Source organism: Delphinapterus leucas, chromosome 13 (assembly GCF_059928025.1).
Source record: "Delphinapterus leucas isolate spDelLeu-1000000601 "Yukka" chromosome 13, BTC_Dleu_Yukka2, whole genome shotgun sequence".
NCBI lineage: Eukaryota > Metazoa > Chordata > Mammalia > Artiodactyla > Monodontidae > Delphinapterus > Delphinapterus leucas.
Window position 1 is genome coordinate 41,433,198 of NC_143141.1, and position 16,984 is coordinate 41,450,181.

At 38.4% G+C, this 16,984-nt stretch overlaps 1 protein-coding gene across 4 annotated transcripts in view; it reads left to right on the plus strand.

Annotated features, from left to right (window-relative positions):
- Positions 1-16,984, plus strand: part of WDPCP (WD repeat containing planar cell polarity effector) — a 611,687-nt gene that overhangs the window by 467,024 nt on the left and 127,679 nt on the right. For all 4 annotated transcript variants that reach the window (XM_089922334.1, XM_089922333.1, XM_089922336.1 and 1 more), the window contains one exon: positions 1,012-1,114. In XM_089922334.1, coding sequence (XP_089778460.1) covers positions 1,012-1,114 — 103 coding nt within the window. The remainder of the gene's footprint in view (positions 1-1,011; positions 1,115-16,984) is intronic.

The following is a 16,984-nucleotide window of genomic DNA, read 5'->3' on the forward strand; positions in this document are numbered from 1 at the left end:
ATAGGCCATTTATATTTCATCATTGAAAACTTGTTCATGTTCTTTTTCCATTTTTATTGCAATAAAATTCTCATTCCAACAGTCACCCTGTGTACCAAAAAGAGTTCAAAGTCCTTTTTAGTGGCTCTGTCTACTTTAGAATTATTTTCCACTGCATTCTCCCACACAACCAACATTCCTTCCGTATTGAAAGACCTGCCATTGCCTGATAGAACTGTGTTTTCTCAAGCTTCTCTATGTATGTGCACCAGATATCATTCATTTTCTGTTGCCTTTTCTCCATTTTCCCTTCTACTATAACTCTTATTTATCCTTCAAGATGCAGATCAAGGATCAGTTCCTCCTCTTTGGTTCTACACCATTCTTAACTCTGCCATAAAACCTATTACACTATGTTACTAACTGTTGTTTACAGTTGTCTTTCTCCCTACTGGGCTGAAAGCTTGTTGAGAAATGGTATTGTAATTGATCTCTCTTTTCACAACTTAATAGGCACTGATTATTTGTTGACTGAATGAGTTCAAGATAATAGTAGTATTAATAATATTAATAAAGTAACATGTGCCAGACACATAAATATCAGAGACAAATTTGTACAATAGTATTCCTTATAAAATGCTTATCATAATGAACAACTGAATTTTGAAGAAGCTATCTCAGATAGTAAAATTTCATTAAAGAAAATAGCCACTAAGGTTTTTATTCCCTGACAAAACTAAGTACATCAAACATTGGATTTAAAAGCTTGTCTTTTTCCCTAAAGACTTAATTTATTGAAATAACTGCCACTAGTTATAGCTATGATTTCCAATTCAAGAAAATTTGCTTGTATTAGAAAACTGAGAAAATTAAAATACAAAATTTTTGTATTTTATCATCAGCCATGTCTGTTTTGTAATCTATTTTTGTTACTGTTTTGAAAGAACAGTAAGTTCTTTCTTTCAAAATCTCCTTTGTAACTTGACTAAGATACATTTTGGATTAATCTTTTATCTTGCTTTATTTCCAAAGGACATCCATTACCTTGCACTAGATAAGGGCGAATTGGCACTAGCTGAAGTGGCAAGAAAGAGAGCTAGTGACATTGATGCAGAATCAATAACCTCTGGAGTTGGTAAGATTTAATGCTGTTTTTTTAAAGTGCTTTTTATTTTAATCAATACTTATTCAGTATCACTTGTATTTACATTTGTAGGGCATGGCTGGTTAATTTGAATTATTTTCTTTGTGAAGACAGTGTCTTTTTTTAGAAAAAACAAGAATTAAGCCTGGGTAAATAGTACAATATGGATATTTAATTTGGAATTGTGTTAATATGCAAATTAATAATCAGTAATTGATAACTACTTAGCAAAAAGTTAAAAAGTCATTGTTCTTTTCATAAGATTTTAAGGAAAACAGTTTATTATTATTAGTGCTATTATTAAAATTAACCAACACAGGAACTTATATAATCCTTTATTTTTATACATAGACATGTCACATCTCAGAAGAATTCCCTCCTATATCAGACAAAGTACTTCACGTGAAATTTAGGTTTGATGGGTGATTTTTTTTTTTTTAATTTAGAAGCCACTAGATTCATTTTACTGTGAGTCTTCCAAAGAAGATAAATCAAAAGCCTAAGTTGAATCTAAAAGTCCATTCAAAACTTTATAATATAGAAAAATGATGTCTTTAAAAACTATAATAATATCAGCATGAGTTTCCTTTTTCTAAACTCAATTTATCCTAATGTGACCAACTCTGAAAGTACTGATCTCTGGACATCCCAATTTCTATTGTTCCTGGTATTTCCTATTCCTAAATTAGGCAGAGGACCCTCAGAAATTGTAATAGAATTTATTTCTTCATGGAACTCCTATAAAACAAAGAAGTTTCAGTAAGGTTTCCACTTGGTAAGTTGCTTGAAAATATTATAACATTGATTATCCACTGATGGATCATCTTGTGCTTTGTTTTTGTAATGTTGGCAGCCAAAAGGAGCAATTGTCGGCTTCTCTCTAACATCACCACCAGAGATCCCAGTCTTCCAGTTGCTACTGAAGGACTCAAAACCATACTACCAGGGTAGCTCTAAAGCTGAATACCAAAGCTGACAGTTGTTTACCAGAAAGATGATTTTGTTCTCCCTCCCCCACCCTGAAAAAGCTCCAAACTGATCAAACCCAAAAGATGCATAGACCACTTTCAAATCTTCATTCCTAATGGATAAAGGATATTCAATATTAATATAATATTAGATAAGAGTAACTTCAGTTGACCTATCAATGTATATTGTTACTTGCTAAGGATAGTGATGTGCATCCCAATAAAAACAATAATAGCTAATATTTACTGAATGCTTACTGTGGGCCATGTACTATTCTGTTAACAACATTTACTAATTTAAGCCTCACCATAATTCTTTGAGGCAGGTACAATTTATATTTGTGATAAGTCACTTATAACTAAATAATGAAATCATACCATATTAATAGGAATTGCTGTGTTACATCATGGGGATACAAACATCCTCCATCCCCATCCCTCTTGCCATTTAGGAAACACAGTAGGAGGTTAATTCATAGCAAATTTTATCAGAATTTTCCTTATTTGTCATGTACACTGCCTTTTCCACCAGGGTTTCACATATAATGGAGGCAATTTTTGCATTTTAAAGCTATTTAAATTTACTAAGAGTGAAAAGGAATATGAAGAGATTACCACGAAATTTCAGAAAAATGAAGAAACTCCACTATTCACCAAAATGCATCCTGTGCCCTGTGTATATTTTGATCAGGTTACCTAGGCCAGCTGATAATTCCTAGCCAAAGCGTTTGGTGTTCCCCCTTTGAGCCCTGCCTCATTTCTAGTAAATACCTTTTTTTCACTGAAACCCTGTTACTCCCCATTTCTCAGCTTTTTTTCAGGCCTTATCCTATGGCTTTGATTACTATCTCTTGTCAAAGATCCATTTAATAACAACAGTAACTATCAAGAGGTGAACAGCTTAGATAAATGTTCTACTCCACTTTTGTTCCAGAAAACTGGGGTGGCTATCACTTATATTTAGCAGACAGAAAAAACGAATCAGCAAACGTTAAGATACAATTTAGAATCATTGAGTCTGAGGAGCAAAAGGAAAAAAAGATTAAGTGAAATGGGCCTAAAGGACTTATGGGACACTCTCAAGCGTACCAACAACTATGGGAGTCTCAGAAAGACAAGTGAGAAAGAGACAGAGAGATTATTTGAAGAAATAATGACCGGAAACTTCCCAAATTTGAGGAAAGAGATGGATCTACAAATCCAACCTCAGTGAACTCCAAATACAAGCAGCCAGTAGAGAGACCCATGCTAGGACAAATTATAATCAAACTATCAAAAGCTTTTCAGCTTGAAAAAAGCATCTTGAAAGCAGCAAGAGAAAAGCAACTTACCATATACAAGGTATCCTCAATAATATTATCAGCAAGTTTCTAGTAGCAGCATGCATGTGGGATCTAATTCCCTGACCAGGGATTGAACCCAGGCCCCCTACATTGGGAGCATGGAGTCTTACATACTGGACTGCCAGGGAAGTTCTTTGTAGTGTTTTAACTTGCCCTTTTCCCATCTGCCCCACCACCCAGCTCCACAGTAGCCTTGAAAACCACAGCCCATAATCCTGGTGAAAATCAGCAGCTCCAGGAGCCGGCAGAGAGTAAAGAACAGGATTGGAGGTCCTTCAAAGTCCCAATCCCAGATAACTATCATTATTTGACTGATGGTTCCTTGGAAGGCCTCTTGTGTAAGCCTTTCTTTATTTGACCTGATTGGAAGCTCACTCTTTGTGAAAAAGCCTTTTCCCCAGGGTGCTTTGTGGAAAACTATTAGAGGAAGTTGTTTAAGATTTTGGCTGCCTGAGAAGGTAAATAAGTGCTGGGGCAAACAATAAGCCAACCAAAAAGCTAAAAAGGAAATTCTAGAGAATAAGATATCCATAGGAGATTTGAAAAGCTCAAAAATCTTTCTGGGACTCTGTATACTACTGTGTGCATGCCCGAGACTGTGTGCATTCTTAGGAAATATATGAGATGGTCACCTAAATTCTCACCTCTGGCTGATCTGGAGGCTCTATGCATGCAAGCAGTGGAGGCTAAAGCTGAGTTGTAAAATGCCTAGCTGAGCATTCAAGGGGTTCCCTAAAACACAGAACCCCCACCCAAAAAGATTCCAAGATAGGATTCTAGGATTAAAAATCTTTATCCAATCTGTAGATGACTATTTAGGTAACTGAAAAGAGATTTCAGTGGCTGCACACAACAAAGGATATATAGACTTTACAGAATTAGTTCAAAAGTTACCAAACAACAAATAGCAACAACAAACCTTGGAGAAGAGTGATTTACAGAGTTGCCACATTATATTTAAATATATTAAATAATATATTTAACATTTACACATTTATTAAATATTTATAATACTTAAACATATTACTTAAATGCAGTTTTTCAACAAAATTTTGTTTTAATTAAATTTAATTTTTATTTTATATTGCAGTATAGTTGATTTATAATGTTGTGTTAGTTTCAGGTGTACAGGAAAGTGATTCAGTTATACACCTACATATATCCATTCTTTTTCAAATTCTTTTCCCATATAGGTTATTACAGAATATTGAATAGAGTTCCCTGTGCTATACAGTACGTCCTTGTTGATTACATATTTTATATATAGTGGTGTATATATTAACCCCAAATGCACAAGATTTCTGTGTATTAATTTTGTATCCTGAAACTTTACCAAATTTATTGATGAGCTCTAGTAGTTTTCTGGTAACATATTAGGACTTTCTATGTGTAGTATCATGTTATCTGCAAAGAGTGGCAGTCTTATTCTTCTTTTCCAATTTGGTTTCCTTTTGTTTCTTTGTTTTTGTTTTTGTTTTTGTTTTTTTTGTGGTATGCGGGCCTCTCACTGTTGTGGCCTCTCCCATTGTGGAGCACAGACTCCGGACGCGCAGGCTCAGCGGCCATGGCTCACGGGCCCAGCCGCTCCGTGGCATGTGGGATCTTCCCAGACCGGGGCACGAACCCATGTCCCCTGCATTGGCAGGCGGACTCTCAACCACTGCACCACCAGGGAAGCCCCTCTTTTTCTTCTTTGATTGCTGTGTCTAGGACTTCCAAAACTATGTTGAATAGAAGTGGTGAGAGTGGATATCTTTGTCTTGTTCCTGTTTCAGTTTTTCACCATGGAGAATGATGTTGGCTGTGGGTTTTTCATATATGGCCTTTTTTATGTTAAGGTAAGTTCCCTCTATGCCCACTTCCTGGAGAGTTTTTTCATAAATCATTGCTGAATTTTATCAAAAGCTTTCTCTGCATCTATTGAGATGATTATATGGTTTTTATTCTTCGATTTGTTAATGTGGTGTATCATATTTATTGATTTGTGGATATTGAAGAATCGTTGCATCCCTGCGATAAATCCCACTTGATCATGGTGTATGATGCTTTTAATGTATTTGGTTAGGATTTGGTTTGTTAGTATTTTGTTGAGGATTTTTGCATCTATGTTCATCAGTGATGTTGGCCTGTAATTTTCTTTTTTTGTGGTATCTTTTTTTTCCTTTGCGGTATGCGGGCCTCTCACTGTTGTGGCCTCTCCCGTTGCAGAGCACAGGCTCCGGACACGCAGGCTCAGCGGCCATGGCTCACGGGCCCAGCCGCTCCGCGGCATGTGGGATCTTCCCAGACCAGGGCATGAACCCGTGTCCCCTGCATCAGCAGGCGGACTGTCAACCACTGCGCCACCAGGGAAGCCCTTTTTTGTGGTATCTTTGGTTTCAGTATCAGGGTGGCAGTGGCCTCATAGAATGAGTTTGGGAGTGTTCCTTCCTCTGCAATGTTACCTCTTCTCTAAATGTTTGATAGAATTTGCCTGTGAAGCCATCTGATCCTGGACTTTTGTTTGTTGGAAGTTTTTAAATCAACAGTTTGAATTTCAGTACTTGTAATTGGTTTGTTCATATTTTCTGTTTCCTCCTGGTTCAGTCTTGGAAGGTTGTACCTTTCTAAGAATTTGTTCATTTCTTCTAGGTTGTTGATATATAGTTGCTTGTAGTCTCTTATGGTCCTTCGTATTTCTGTGGTGTCTGTTGTAACTTCTTTTTCACTTCTGATTTTATTGATTTGAGCCCTCTCTTTTTTTCTTCATGAGTCAATTTTGTTTATCTCTTCAGAGAACCAGTTTTTAGTTTCATTAATCTTTTCTATTGTTTTATTCTTCTCTATTTCATTTATTTCCGCTGTGATCTTTAATGATTTCTTCCCTTCTACTAACTTTGTGTTTTGTTTGTTCTTCCTTCTCTAGTTACTTTAGGTGTAAGGTTAGGTTATTTATTTGAGATTTTTCTTCTTTCCTGATATAAGATTGTATTGCTATAAACTTCCCTCTTAGAACTGTTTTTGCTGCATCCCATAGTTTTGGATTGTCGTGTTTTCATTGTCATTTGTCTCTAGGTATTTTTTAGTTTCCTCTTTGATTTATTCAGTGATCCATTGGTTGTTTAGTAACATATTGTTTAACCTCCACGTGCTTGTGTTTTTTACTTTTTTGCTTGTAACTGATTTCTAATCACATAGCACCGTGGTTGGAAAAGATGCTTGATGTGATTTCAATTTCCTTAAATTTACCGAGGCTCACTTTGTGGCTCAGCATGTGATCTATCCTGGAGAATGTCCCATTTGCACTTGAGAAGAATGTGTATTCTGTTGCTTTTGGATAGAATGTTTTATAAATACCAATTAAGTCCATCTGATCTAATATGTTCCCTGTTGATTTTCTGTCTGGAAGAGCTGTCCATTGATGTAAGTGGGTGTTAAAGTACTCTACTATTATTGTGTTACTGTTGATTTCTCCTTTCATGGCTGCTAGCATTTGCCTTATATATTGAGATGCTCCTATTTTGGGTGCATATATATTGACAATTGTTATATTTGCTTCTTGTATTGATCTCTTGATCATTTTATAGTGTCCTTGTCCCTTGTAACAGTCTTTATTTTAAAGTCTATTTTGTCTGATATGAGTATTGTTACTCCTGATTTCTTTTGATTTCCATTTGCATGGAATATCTTTTTCCATCCCCTCACTTTCAATCTGTATGTGCCCCTAGATCTGAAGCGGGTCTCTTTTAGACAGCATCTATACGGGTATTGTTTTTGTATCCATTCAGCAAGACTGTGTCTCTTGGTTGGAGCATTTAATCCATTTACATTTTAGGTAATTATCCATATGTATGTTCTTATTGCCATTTTGTTAATTTTGGATTTGTTTTTGTAGGTCTTTTTTCTTTGCTTCCTCTTTTGTTCTCTTCTCTTGGGATTTGATGACTATTTCTAGTATTGTGTTTGGATTGCTTTTTCTTTTTTGTGTATCTGTTGTAGATTTTTGGTGTGCAGTTCCCATGAAGTTTTGATATAGCAGTCTACATATATATATACAAGATTATTTCAAGTTGCTGCTCTCTTAATTTCAAAGGCATTTCCAATATCCTGCATTCGTACTGTCCTCACGATTGCTGGTTTTGATATCATATTTGTGTATGGAGTCTTTCCTACCTTTAGCTTTCCCATTCGTAATTTTCTTGTTTCTGATTGTGGCCTTTTCTTTTCCACCTAGAGAAGTTCCTTTAGCATTTGTTGTAAGGCTGGTTTGGTGATGCTGAATTCTCTTAGCTTTTGCTTGTCTATGAAGCTTTTAATTTCTGTCAAATCTGAATGAGAGCCTCGCTGGGTAAAGTATTCTTGGTTGTAGGAGTTTCCCTTTCATCACTTTAAATATATGGTGCCACTCCCTTCTGGCCTGCTGAGTTCCTACTGAAAAATCAGCTGATATCCTAATGGGGATTCCGTTGTATGTTGTTTATTGCTTCTGCCTTGTTGCTTTTAATATTTTCTTTGTCTTTAATATGTTTTAGTTTGATTAATATGTCTTGAAATGTTCCTCCTTGAGTTTATCTTGCCTGGGACTCTGCACTTCCTGGACTTGAGTGAGTCTTTCCTTTCCCATGTTAGGGGAGTTTTCAGCTGTAATCTCTTCAGATATTTTCTCAGGCCGTTTCTCTCTGTATTCTCCTTCTGGGACGCCTATAATGTGAATGTTGGTGTGTTTAATGTTATCCCAGAGGTCTCTGAGACTGTCCTCATTTTTTTTTCATTCCTTTTTCTTTATTCTGTTCTGCAGCAGTGATTTCCACCACTGTCTTCCAACTCACTTATTTTTCTGCCTCATTTATTCTGCTGTTCATTCCCTGGTAGTATATTTTTCATTTCAGTTATATTGTTCATCTGTTTGTTTGTTAAGTCTTCTAGCTCTTTTTTTTTTTTTTTTACTGTGTTGTGTCTTCGTTTCTGTGCGAGGGTTTTCTCTAGTTGTGGCAAGCGGGGGCCACTCTTCATCGCGGTGCGCGGGCCTCTCACTTTGGCAGCCTCTCTTGTTGCAGAGCACAGGCTCCAGACACGCAGGCTCAGTAGTTGTGGCTCATGGGCCTAGTTGCTCCACGGCATGTGGGATCCTCCCAGACCAGGGCTCAAACCCATGTCCCCTGCACTAGCAGGCAGATTCTCAACCACTGCACCACCAGGGAAGCCCCTAGCTCTTTGTTAAACATATCTTGTATCTTCTTGGTTTGTACCTCCATTCTTTTTCTGAGATCTTGGATCATGTTTACTATCATTACTCGGAATTCTTTTTCAGATAGATTGCCTATCTCCACTTCACTTACTTGTTGTTCTGGGGTTTTATCTTGTTCCTTTGTCTGGACCATAGTTCTCTGTCGTTTCATTTTGTCTAACTTTCTGTGTTTGTGGTTTCCTTTCCACAGACTGCAGAGTTGTAGTTCTTATTGTTTCTGGTGTTTGCCTCCTGTTGGGTGAGGTTGGTTCAGGGGCTTGTGCAGGCTTCCTAGTGGGAGGGACCAATGCCTGCCCACCGGTGGGTGGAGCTGGGTCTTGTCCCTCTGGTGGTCATGGTCATGTCAAGGGGTGTGTTTAGAGGTGGCTGTGAACTCAGTACAACTTAGGCAGCCTGTCTGCTGATGGGTGGGGCTGTGTTCCCACCCTGCTGGTTGTTTGGCCTGAGGTGTCTCAGCACTGGAGCTGCAGGCTGTTGGGTGGGGCCAGCTCTTGGTGCCAAAATGGCAACCTGCAGGAGAGCTCACACCCATCAGTATTCCCTGGGACCTCCGCCACCAGTGTTCTTGCTCCCACAGTGAGCCACAGCTGACCCCTGCTTCCCCAGGACACTCTCCAAGACCTGCAGGTGAGTTTAGCCCTGGCCCCTGCTTTGTGTGGGTCCCTGTACATGTGAAACCTTGTGTGCGCCTTCAAGAGTGGAGTCTCTTTCCCTCAGCCCTGTGGAACTCCTGCATTCAAGGCCCACTGGCCTTCAAAGCCAAATGCTCTAGCTTAAATCCTCAGGCTGGGGAGCCTGACATGTGGCTCGGAACTCACTCCTGTGGGACAACCTCTGTGATATATTTTCCAGTTTGTGGGTTGCCCACCCGGTGGGTATGGGATTTCATCATATCATGAAAGCACCCCTCCTACCATCTCGTTGTGGTTTCTTCTTTGTCTTTGGACGTAAATATCTTTTTTGGTAGGTTCCAGTCTTTTTTGTCGGTGGTTGTTTAGCAGTTAGCTGTGATTTTGGTGTTTTCATGAGAGGGTGAACTCAAGTTCTTCTACTTTGCCATCTTGTCCACAATCAAGGGGCTGCTTTTAGTTTGGATTCTTTATGCCTCTTTCCTCAGCATGTGCTGGCTGTTATCCCCTTGAAATGGGGGTGTACAGGTGTGGTGGCCTGTGCATGCTCCCAGGATGGCACGTACAGCAACCTGCACCTGTGCCCACATCTCTTAGTGGAGGCGGCTGCCTGCGTACTCCCACAACAGCAGGGGCAGTGATTGGCACCTGTTCTCATGTCTCTTAGTGGTGGTGGCAGCTCACACACTCCCAGGACAGTGAGGGCAGTGACTAGCGTCTTCTTGTGGGTCTCAAAGCAGCAGCGGTGGTCTGGTCCGTGCACTCATGGGACAGTGGGGGTAGTGATTGGCACCTACTTGCAGGACTCTTAGCGGAGGCAGCAGCATATGCCCATCTCTGGAACCCAGGATGGCATTGGTGGCTTACACCCGCCCCTGGAGCTCATGTAGATGGTGTCCTGTTGCCTGAGAGTGAACTCAAAGAAAGAGGCTCCTATGGAGGTCCCACTCCCACCCCTTTCCCTTGCACCCCCAATGGAGCCTTGCCTCTTTGGTGGGCCCCAGCTTCTTCCGAGTGTACCCTCAGTTGCCACACTCCAGCCTCTTCAGGCTGTGTCCGCACAGCCAACTGTGGTCCTCCCCCAGGTCTGAGCTCCAAAGCCTGAGCTTCAGCACCCAGCCCCTGCCTGCACCAACGGTTGAGCGTCTGAGGCTGAGGAGCACAGGGTGGCAGTACCAACCACTTCTGCATGTCATTCTTCATTTTGCCTACAGCAAACTGGTACACTCTCCTCTGAGGCTCCAAAGCTACTCTTCCATCCAGGCTGATCTCCCCACCAGTGAGGACACTTCCCAGGGTGCAGGAACCTGTCCTCCTTCACAGCTCCATCCCTGGGGCACAGGTGCTATCCCGATTCCTTTCGCTCTTCTTCTTTTGTCCTACCCAGTTACGTGGAGGTTTTCTTGCCCTTTCGGAAGTTTGAGGTCTTCTGCCAGCGTTCAGTAGATGTTCTGTACAAATCATTCCACTTGTAGATGTATTTTTTATGTATTTGTCGGAGGCAGTAAGCTCCACTTCCTGCTCCTCTGCCATCTTGATCCCCCCTTAACACAATTTTGAACAAAAAATTATAAGACATTTAATGAAATAAAGTATGACCCATAAACAGTAAAAAAAAAAAAAGCAATCAGTAGAAACAGCCTCTGAGGAAGCCCAGATGTTGGACTTAATAAACAGAGGCTAAATTGAATCCATAGCACTTGGTATAGACCTTTGCACAATAAGTAACTCAATAAGTATTTGCTGAATGAATGAATACAGGAGTGCATGAGGAAAGAGTTATAATACAAAATTAAAATGGAAAAAAAAGGAAAAGTAGAAAATTTTAAAAGTCAGTGAGCAGATGGGTTTTCAGGGGAAGAAAGCCTTTTAAGCATAGATTATTTGTATATCCCTGTACCAATCCACACTGTCTTTCGTCACAAAATTGTGTAAGAAATACCTAATAGATATCTTCCCCCACCTTGTTTTTCTTCAAAATTTCCTTAGCTGTTCATGTGCTATGCCCTGCCATATGAGCTTCACTGAGAATTACTGTCAAGTTTCATGAAAACTTCATGGGTATTTTAAGTGAAATTGCATAAAGCTAATATTGTCATCCTTACAGTATTGAATATTCCTGTCATGAATGTGGCATACTCTCCTTTTATCAGGTCTTTGACCGTCTTTAATGATGTTCATTAATTTCTCATAATTGTCCTGCACATCTTTTATTAATAATTATTCCTATGAACTTATTTTCTGTTGATATTGTTTTTTTATTGATTTTCAACTTTAATGAGATATAATTGACATATAACATTGTGTACATTAAGATGCACAGTGTGTTTTTGATACACTTATATATTGCAATATGATTACCACCATAGTGTTGGCTAACACCTCCATCACATCAGATAATTACCATTTCTTTTTTGTTGTGAGAATAAACTCTACTCTCTTAGTGTTTTTTTTGTTTTGTTTTGTTTTGTTTTGCAATATGCAGGCCTTTCACTGTTGTGGTCTCTCCCGTTGCGGAGCACAGGCTCCAGATGTGCAGGCTCAGCAGCCATGGCTCACGGGCCCAGCCGCTCCGCAGCATGTGGGATATTCCTGGACCGGGGCACGAACCCATGTCCCCTGCATTGGCAGACAGACTCTCAACCACTGTGCCACCAGGGAAGCCCCACTCTTAGTGATTTTTAATAAAGCAATATGGTACTGTTAACCATAATCACAGTGCTATGCGTTAGGTACCCAGAACTTATTCATCTTATAACTGGAATTGTGTACCTTTTGACCAACATCTCCCCAATTCCCCTACCCCTCAGCCCCTGGTAACCACCACTGTATTCTACTTCTACAAGATCAGCTTTTTATGATCCACATATAAGCGGTATTAAGTACTATCTGTCTTCCTCTGTCTCACTTATTTCATTTAACATAATGCATTCAAGGTCCATCCAAATGTCACAAATGGCAGGATTTCCTTCTCCTCATGGTTGAAGAATATTCCATTGTATGTAGTTATATACACACACAGCCTCTTCTTTATCCACTCATCCATTGAGGGACATTTAGGTTGTTTCCGTGTCTTGGTTATTGTGAACAATGCTGCAGTAAACAAGGGAGTGCAGATATCTTTTCAATATCCATTTAACTGCCTTTGTAAATATACCCAGATGTGGAATTTCTGGATTGTATGGTAGTCCTATTTGTAATTTTTTGGGGAACTTCCATACTGTTTTCCATATTGCCTGTACCAGTGCACAAGGGTTCTCGTTTCTCCATGTCATCACCAACACTTATTATCTCTTCTCTTTTTGATGATAGCCATTCTAAAATGTGCAAGATGATAACTCATTGTGGGTTTGATTTGCATTTTCCCTGGTTAAAAGTAGTGTTGAGGGCTTCCCTGGTGGCACAGTGGTTGAGGGTCCGCCTGCCGATGCAGGGGACGCGGGTTCGTGCCCTGGTCCGGGAGGATCCCACGTGCCGCGGAGCGGCTGGGCCCGTGAGCCATGGCCGCTGGGCCTGCGCGTCCGGAGCCTGTGCTCCGCAGCGGGAGAGGCCGCAGCGGTGAGAGGCCTGCGTACCGCAAAAAAACAAAACAAAAAAAAAAAAAAGTAGTGTTGAGCGCCTTTTCGTGAACATGTTGGCGATCTGTATGTCTCGCTAAGAAAAATGCCTATTCAGGTCTTCTGCTGATATTTTCGATTGTTTTTACTGTTTCTTTTGCTGCACAGAAGCTTTTAAGTTTGATGTAGTTCCACTTATTTATCTCTGTCACTCGTGCTTTTGCTGTCATTTCAAAAATAATCATTGCCAAGACCAGTGTCACAGAGCTTTTTCCCTGTGTTTTCTTTTAGGAGCTTTATGTTTGCAGGTCTTATGTTTATGTCTTTAATCCATTTTGAGTCAATTTTTGTGAGTGGTGTAAGATAAGGGTGCAGTTTCACTTCTCTGCATGCAGTTATCCAGTTTTCCCACTAACATTTGTTGAAGAGACTATCCTTTCCCTGTTGAGTAGTCTTGATTCCCTTGTCAAATATTAGCTGATGTATCTATCTATTCTATTCCATTGATCTACATGTCTATTTTTATGCCAGTACCATACTGTTTTGATTACTGTAGCTTTATAGTATAGTTTGAAATCAGGAAGTGTGCTGCCTCCAGCTTCGTTCTTTGTCAGGATTTGTCTATTCAAGGATTTTTGTGGTTCCACACGAATTTAAGGATTGTTTTTCCTATTTCTGTTAAAAAATGCCATTGGAACTTTTTATAGGGGTTGCATTGAATCTGTTGATAGCTTGGGGTAGTATGGTCATTTTAACAGTATTATTCTAATCCATGAAGATGGGCTATCTTTCCATTTGTGTCATTTTCAATTTCTTTCATCAAAGTCTTATAGTTTTCAGTGTATAGATCTTTAATTTCTGTGGTTAAATTTATTCTCATTTTTTATGCAGTTGTAAATGGGACTGCTTTCTTAATTTCTCTTTCTCATAATTCATTACTAGTATATAGAAACTCAGCTGATTTTTGTTTATTGATTTTGTATTCTCTAACTTTACTGAATTCTTTTATTAGTTCCAACATTTTTTTGGTGGCCTTTTTAGTTTCTCCATATAACATCATGTCATCTGCAAAATGAGACAGTTTTACTTCTTCCTTTCTGAATTGAATGCCTTTTATTTCTTTTTCTTCCCTGATTGCTCTAGCTAGGACCTCCAATACAATGTTGAATAAAACTTGCCAGGGTAAAATGAGCTTCATTGGTAGTGTGCTAGTGGTGGTATAATGCCACCACAATGTTAAGTATGTAACAGTCAGGCTCCTGTAGCAAGAGACCACAATGATTTAAGAAAGAATTTTATTGGGAGGTGGTAAGGACTGGTAAGGCATCCTGGTATCAGATTACTAGGCTCCTTCTATCGTGTTGCTTTGTTATATCTAGGGTATTTTTTCTGTATCTTTGAAGATTTACAGTCCTGCCTTCAAGAAAGAGGAAAAAGAAGGAAGGCACACTCTTCTTATTTAGGTACAACCCAGGAGTTGTTACACATCACTTCTGCTCGTATCCCATTGGACAGATCCTGGTCACAAAGCTACACCTAACTGTAAGAAAGTCTGGGAACTATCTTAATTGAGGTGAGCATACACCCAGCAAAACACCTATAACTAAAAGCAATCACCACTTAGGGGGAAAGCTACAAGTTCATCTGTTACAATGAATTTTGAAGAATAGTATTTAGAAGAAGCAATAAGCAAAATGGGGGGACAACTTCCTCTATATAATCCTCATATGCACAGAAATGGAAATAATTTAAAAACCCTATTCAAAAATAATTCCCAGCTGCATGTAATGTGGCTGTCTGAATATTAAGAAATTCTTCCAAGTGCATTATATTTCCAAATACACTTATCATATATGATCTTTCAGATACTATGCTAGAAAAGGCTGTAGCTTTATAAGTTGCCATCTCCTTTTAAAATATATTTTGAAATTGATATGAAAGATTATTTGTGCATAGTGATAAACTTTAGAGAATACAATATTAAAAATATAGTATAAAGATTACTCATTATATTGGGGACTTCCCTGGCTGTCCAGTGGTTAAGACTCCACACTTCCACTGCAGGGGGCACAGGTTTGATCCCTGGTCAGGGAACTAAGACCCTGCATGCTACACTGTGTGGCAGAAAAAAAAAAAAATTATTATCACCCAGAGATAACTGATAATATTAGTCAACTTATTTCTTTTTCTTATGCATATATTTAACAAAACTCAAGTCATTTATTTATCTTCCTTTTTGTTACCCAGTGGTATATTGTGCCTACATTCCCATGTCATTAAACACCATTCAAAAGCCTGAATTTTTTTATGTTATCTTCTTCCTAAATGCCTTATTGGTTTTACTATAAAATCATGGTACCATTGTACAAGTGTATAAAATTATACCTATAGATGATAAAAGCATGAAAGTTAAGACTCTCTTATACTTAAAATCTCATTATTAATATTTGAAGTTGTGGTTAACTGTTTACCTACATTGTGGTTTAGAAGCTATATTACTTGTTTGACTTAGATGTATTCATGCCAACCTAATTTTGGCTCTACTTTACCTGTCTTATGTTAATTGTGTCATGATGTCAGTTTTGACCTATACCTTCCCACCTCTAAGCATCTTTGTCGAAAGACATAACCCTAAACCCTTCATAATTATTAAACCCTTCATAATTATAAGTGCATTAAAGACTAACTGCTTAGCTGCAGAGATCTATACAAGACTGTATCACTTGTATAACTTAAAAGAGACTTAAAGTTTTCAGTAAAATTCCTAAGAATGCATGATTATCCAACCTTTGTTACTTTCTGTAGTGACATAATGTTGTCAATCACACAATGTGACGTATTAAGTAATATCAATTCTTAATTGCCTTACATATAGATTTTCTCTAAATTAGGTATTGATTTTGAGGTCAAACCTTTCTATCATTGAAATATTTAACATGTTTTTGAATTCTGAAATACACAATATTATGAAACAAGGTGTCATCTTTTCAGGACTCACCTAGTCATAAATTTACAGTAACTTAGCAAAAGATAACAATAATCTTTTCCTATGGAGAAAGGTGCAAACATTAAACTATTTGGGCTTTCCCCTACTTTTTCTCCTTTTCAGAAAGGAGTCAATGTCTCAAACCTTCTTCTCTGACTTACTTATTAGTTAGACTAGTAAACTGTGCTGATACGGGACAGAATTGTTCCCAGTTACATTTTCTGCAAGTAAATAATGAAGAATTTTGCCTGAGGATTGGTATGTTATATTAAGAGTAGCTAATGAAACCATGAAGATAAGACTAAATGGATATGTGCTAACTTGGCTAGTATGGAGTACAGCAAAAAAATTTTGTATCAATAATCCTGAAATGTGGATAGACAAATAGATTCATGCAGTACGATGCTACAAACTTTAAGATTACTAAGGTGGCAGTCAGGAAAGCTGAGTTCTAGTTTTAGTTAAACTAGTCAAGACTAACCATCTGACATCTTAAGTCACTTTTTGGGGGTCTCAGTTTGCTCAACTATAAAATAAGATATAACTAGAAGAGTCTAAGTATTTTCAGCACTAAAATTCTATGTATATGATGACATATGATTAGAACCCAAATTAAAACACTACAAAATTCTAGACAACATACAATGAAAAAGAAATCATTTATGCATATCCACCTAATAGTACAAACCCATACTGAAAAAATAAGTTTGAATATTCTCTTAGAAGGTGAACTGCTTTATTCAGAAACACTTTTGGGGACTTCCCTGGCAGTGCAGTGGTTGAGACTTCGCCTTCCAGTGCAAGGGGTGTGAGTTTGATCCCTGGTCAGGGAGCTAAGATCCCACATGCCTCATGGCCAAAAAAACAAAACATAAAACAGAAGCAGTATTGTAACAAATTCAATAAAGACTTTAAAAGTGGTCCACATCAAAAAAAAATCTTTAAAAAATACTTTTGAATTAAATCCTCTTAAATACTGCCTTTAAAAGACTTTATGCAGAAATTTACTCTAGCATGAGACGTAACATCAGGGTGTCCAGGCAAAGGAGCTAATACAGAAACTGAGTAACTTCTAAATAAACAGAATGATTTCACATATATTCGCTAACAAAAGTCATAAAATTATTGAACTTTAGAGCTGAATTTGGAAG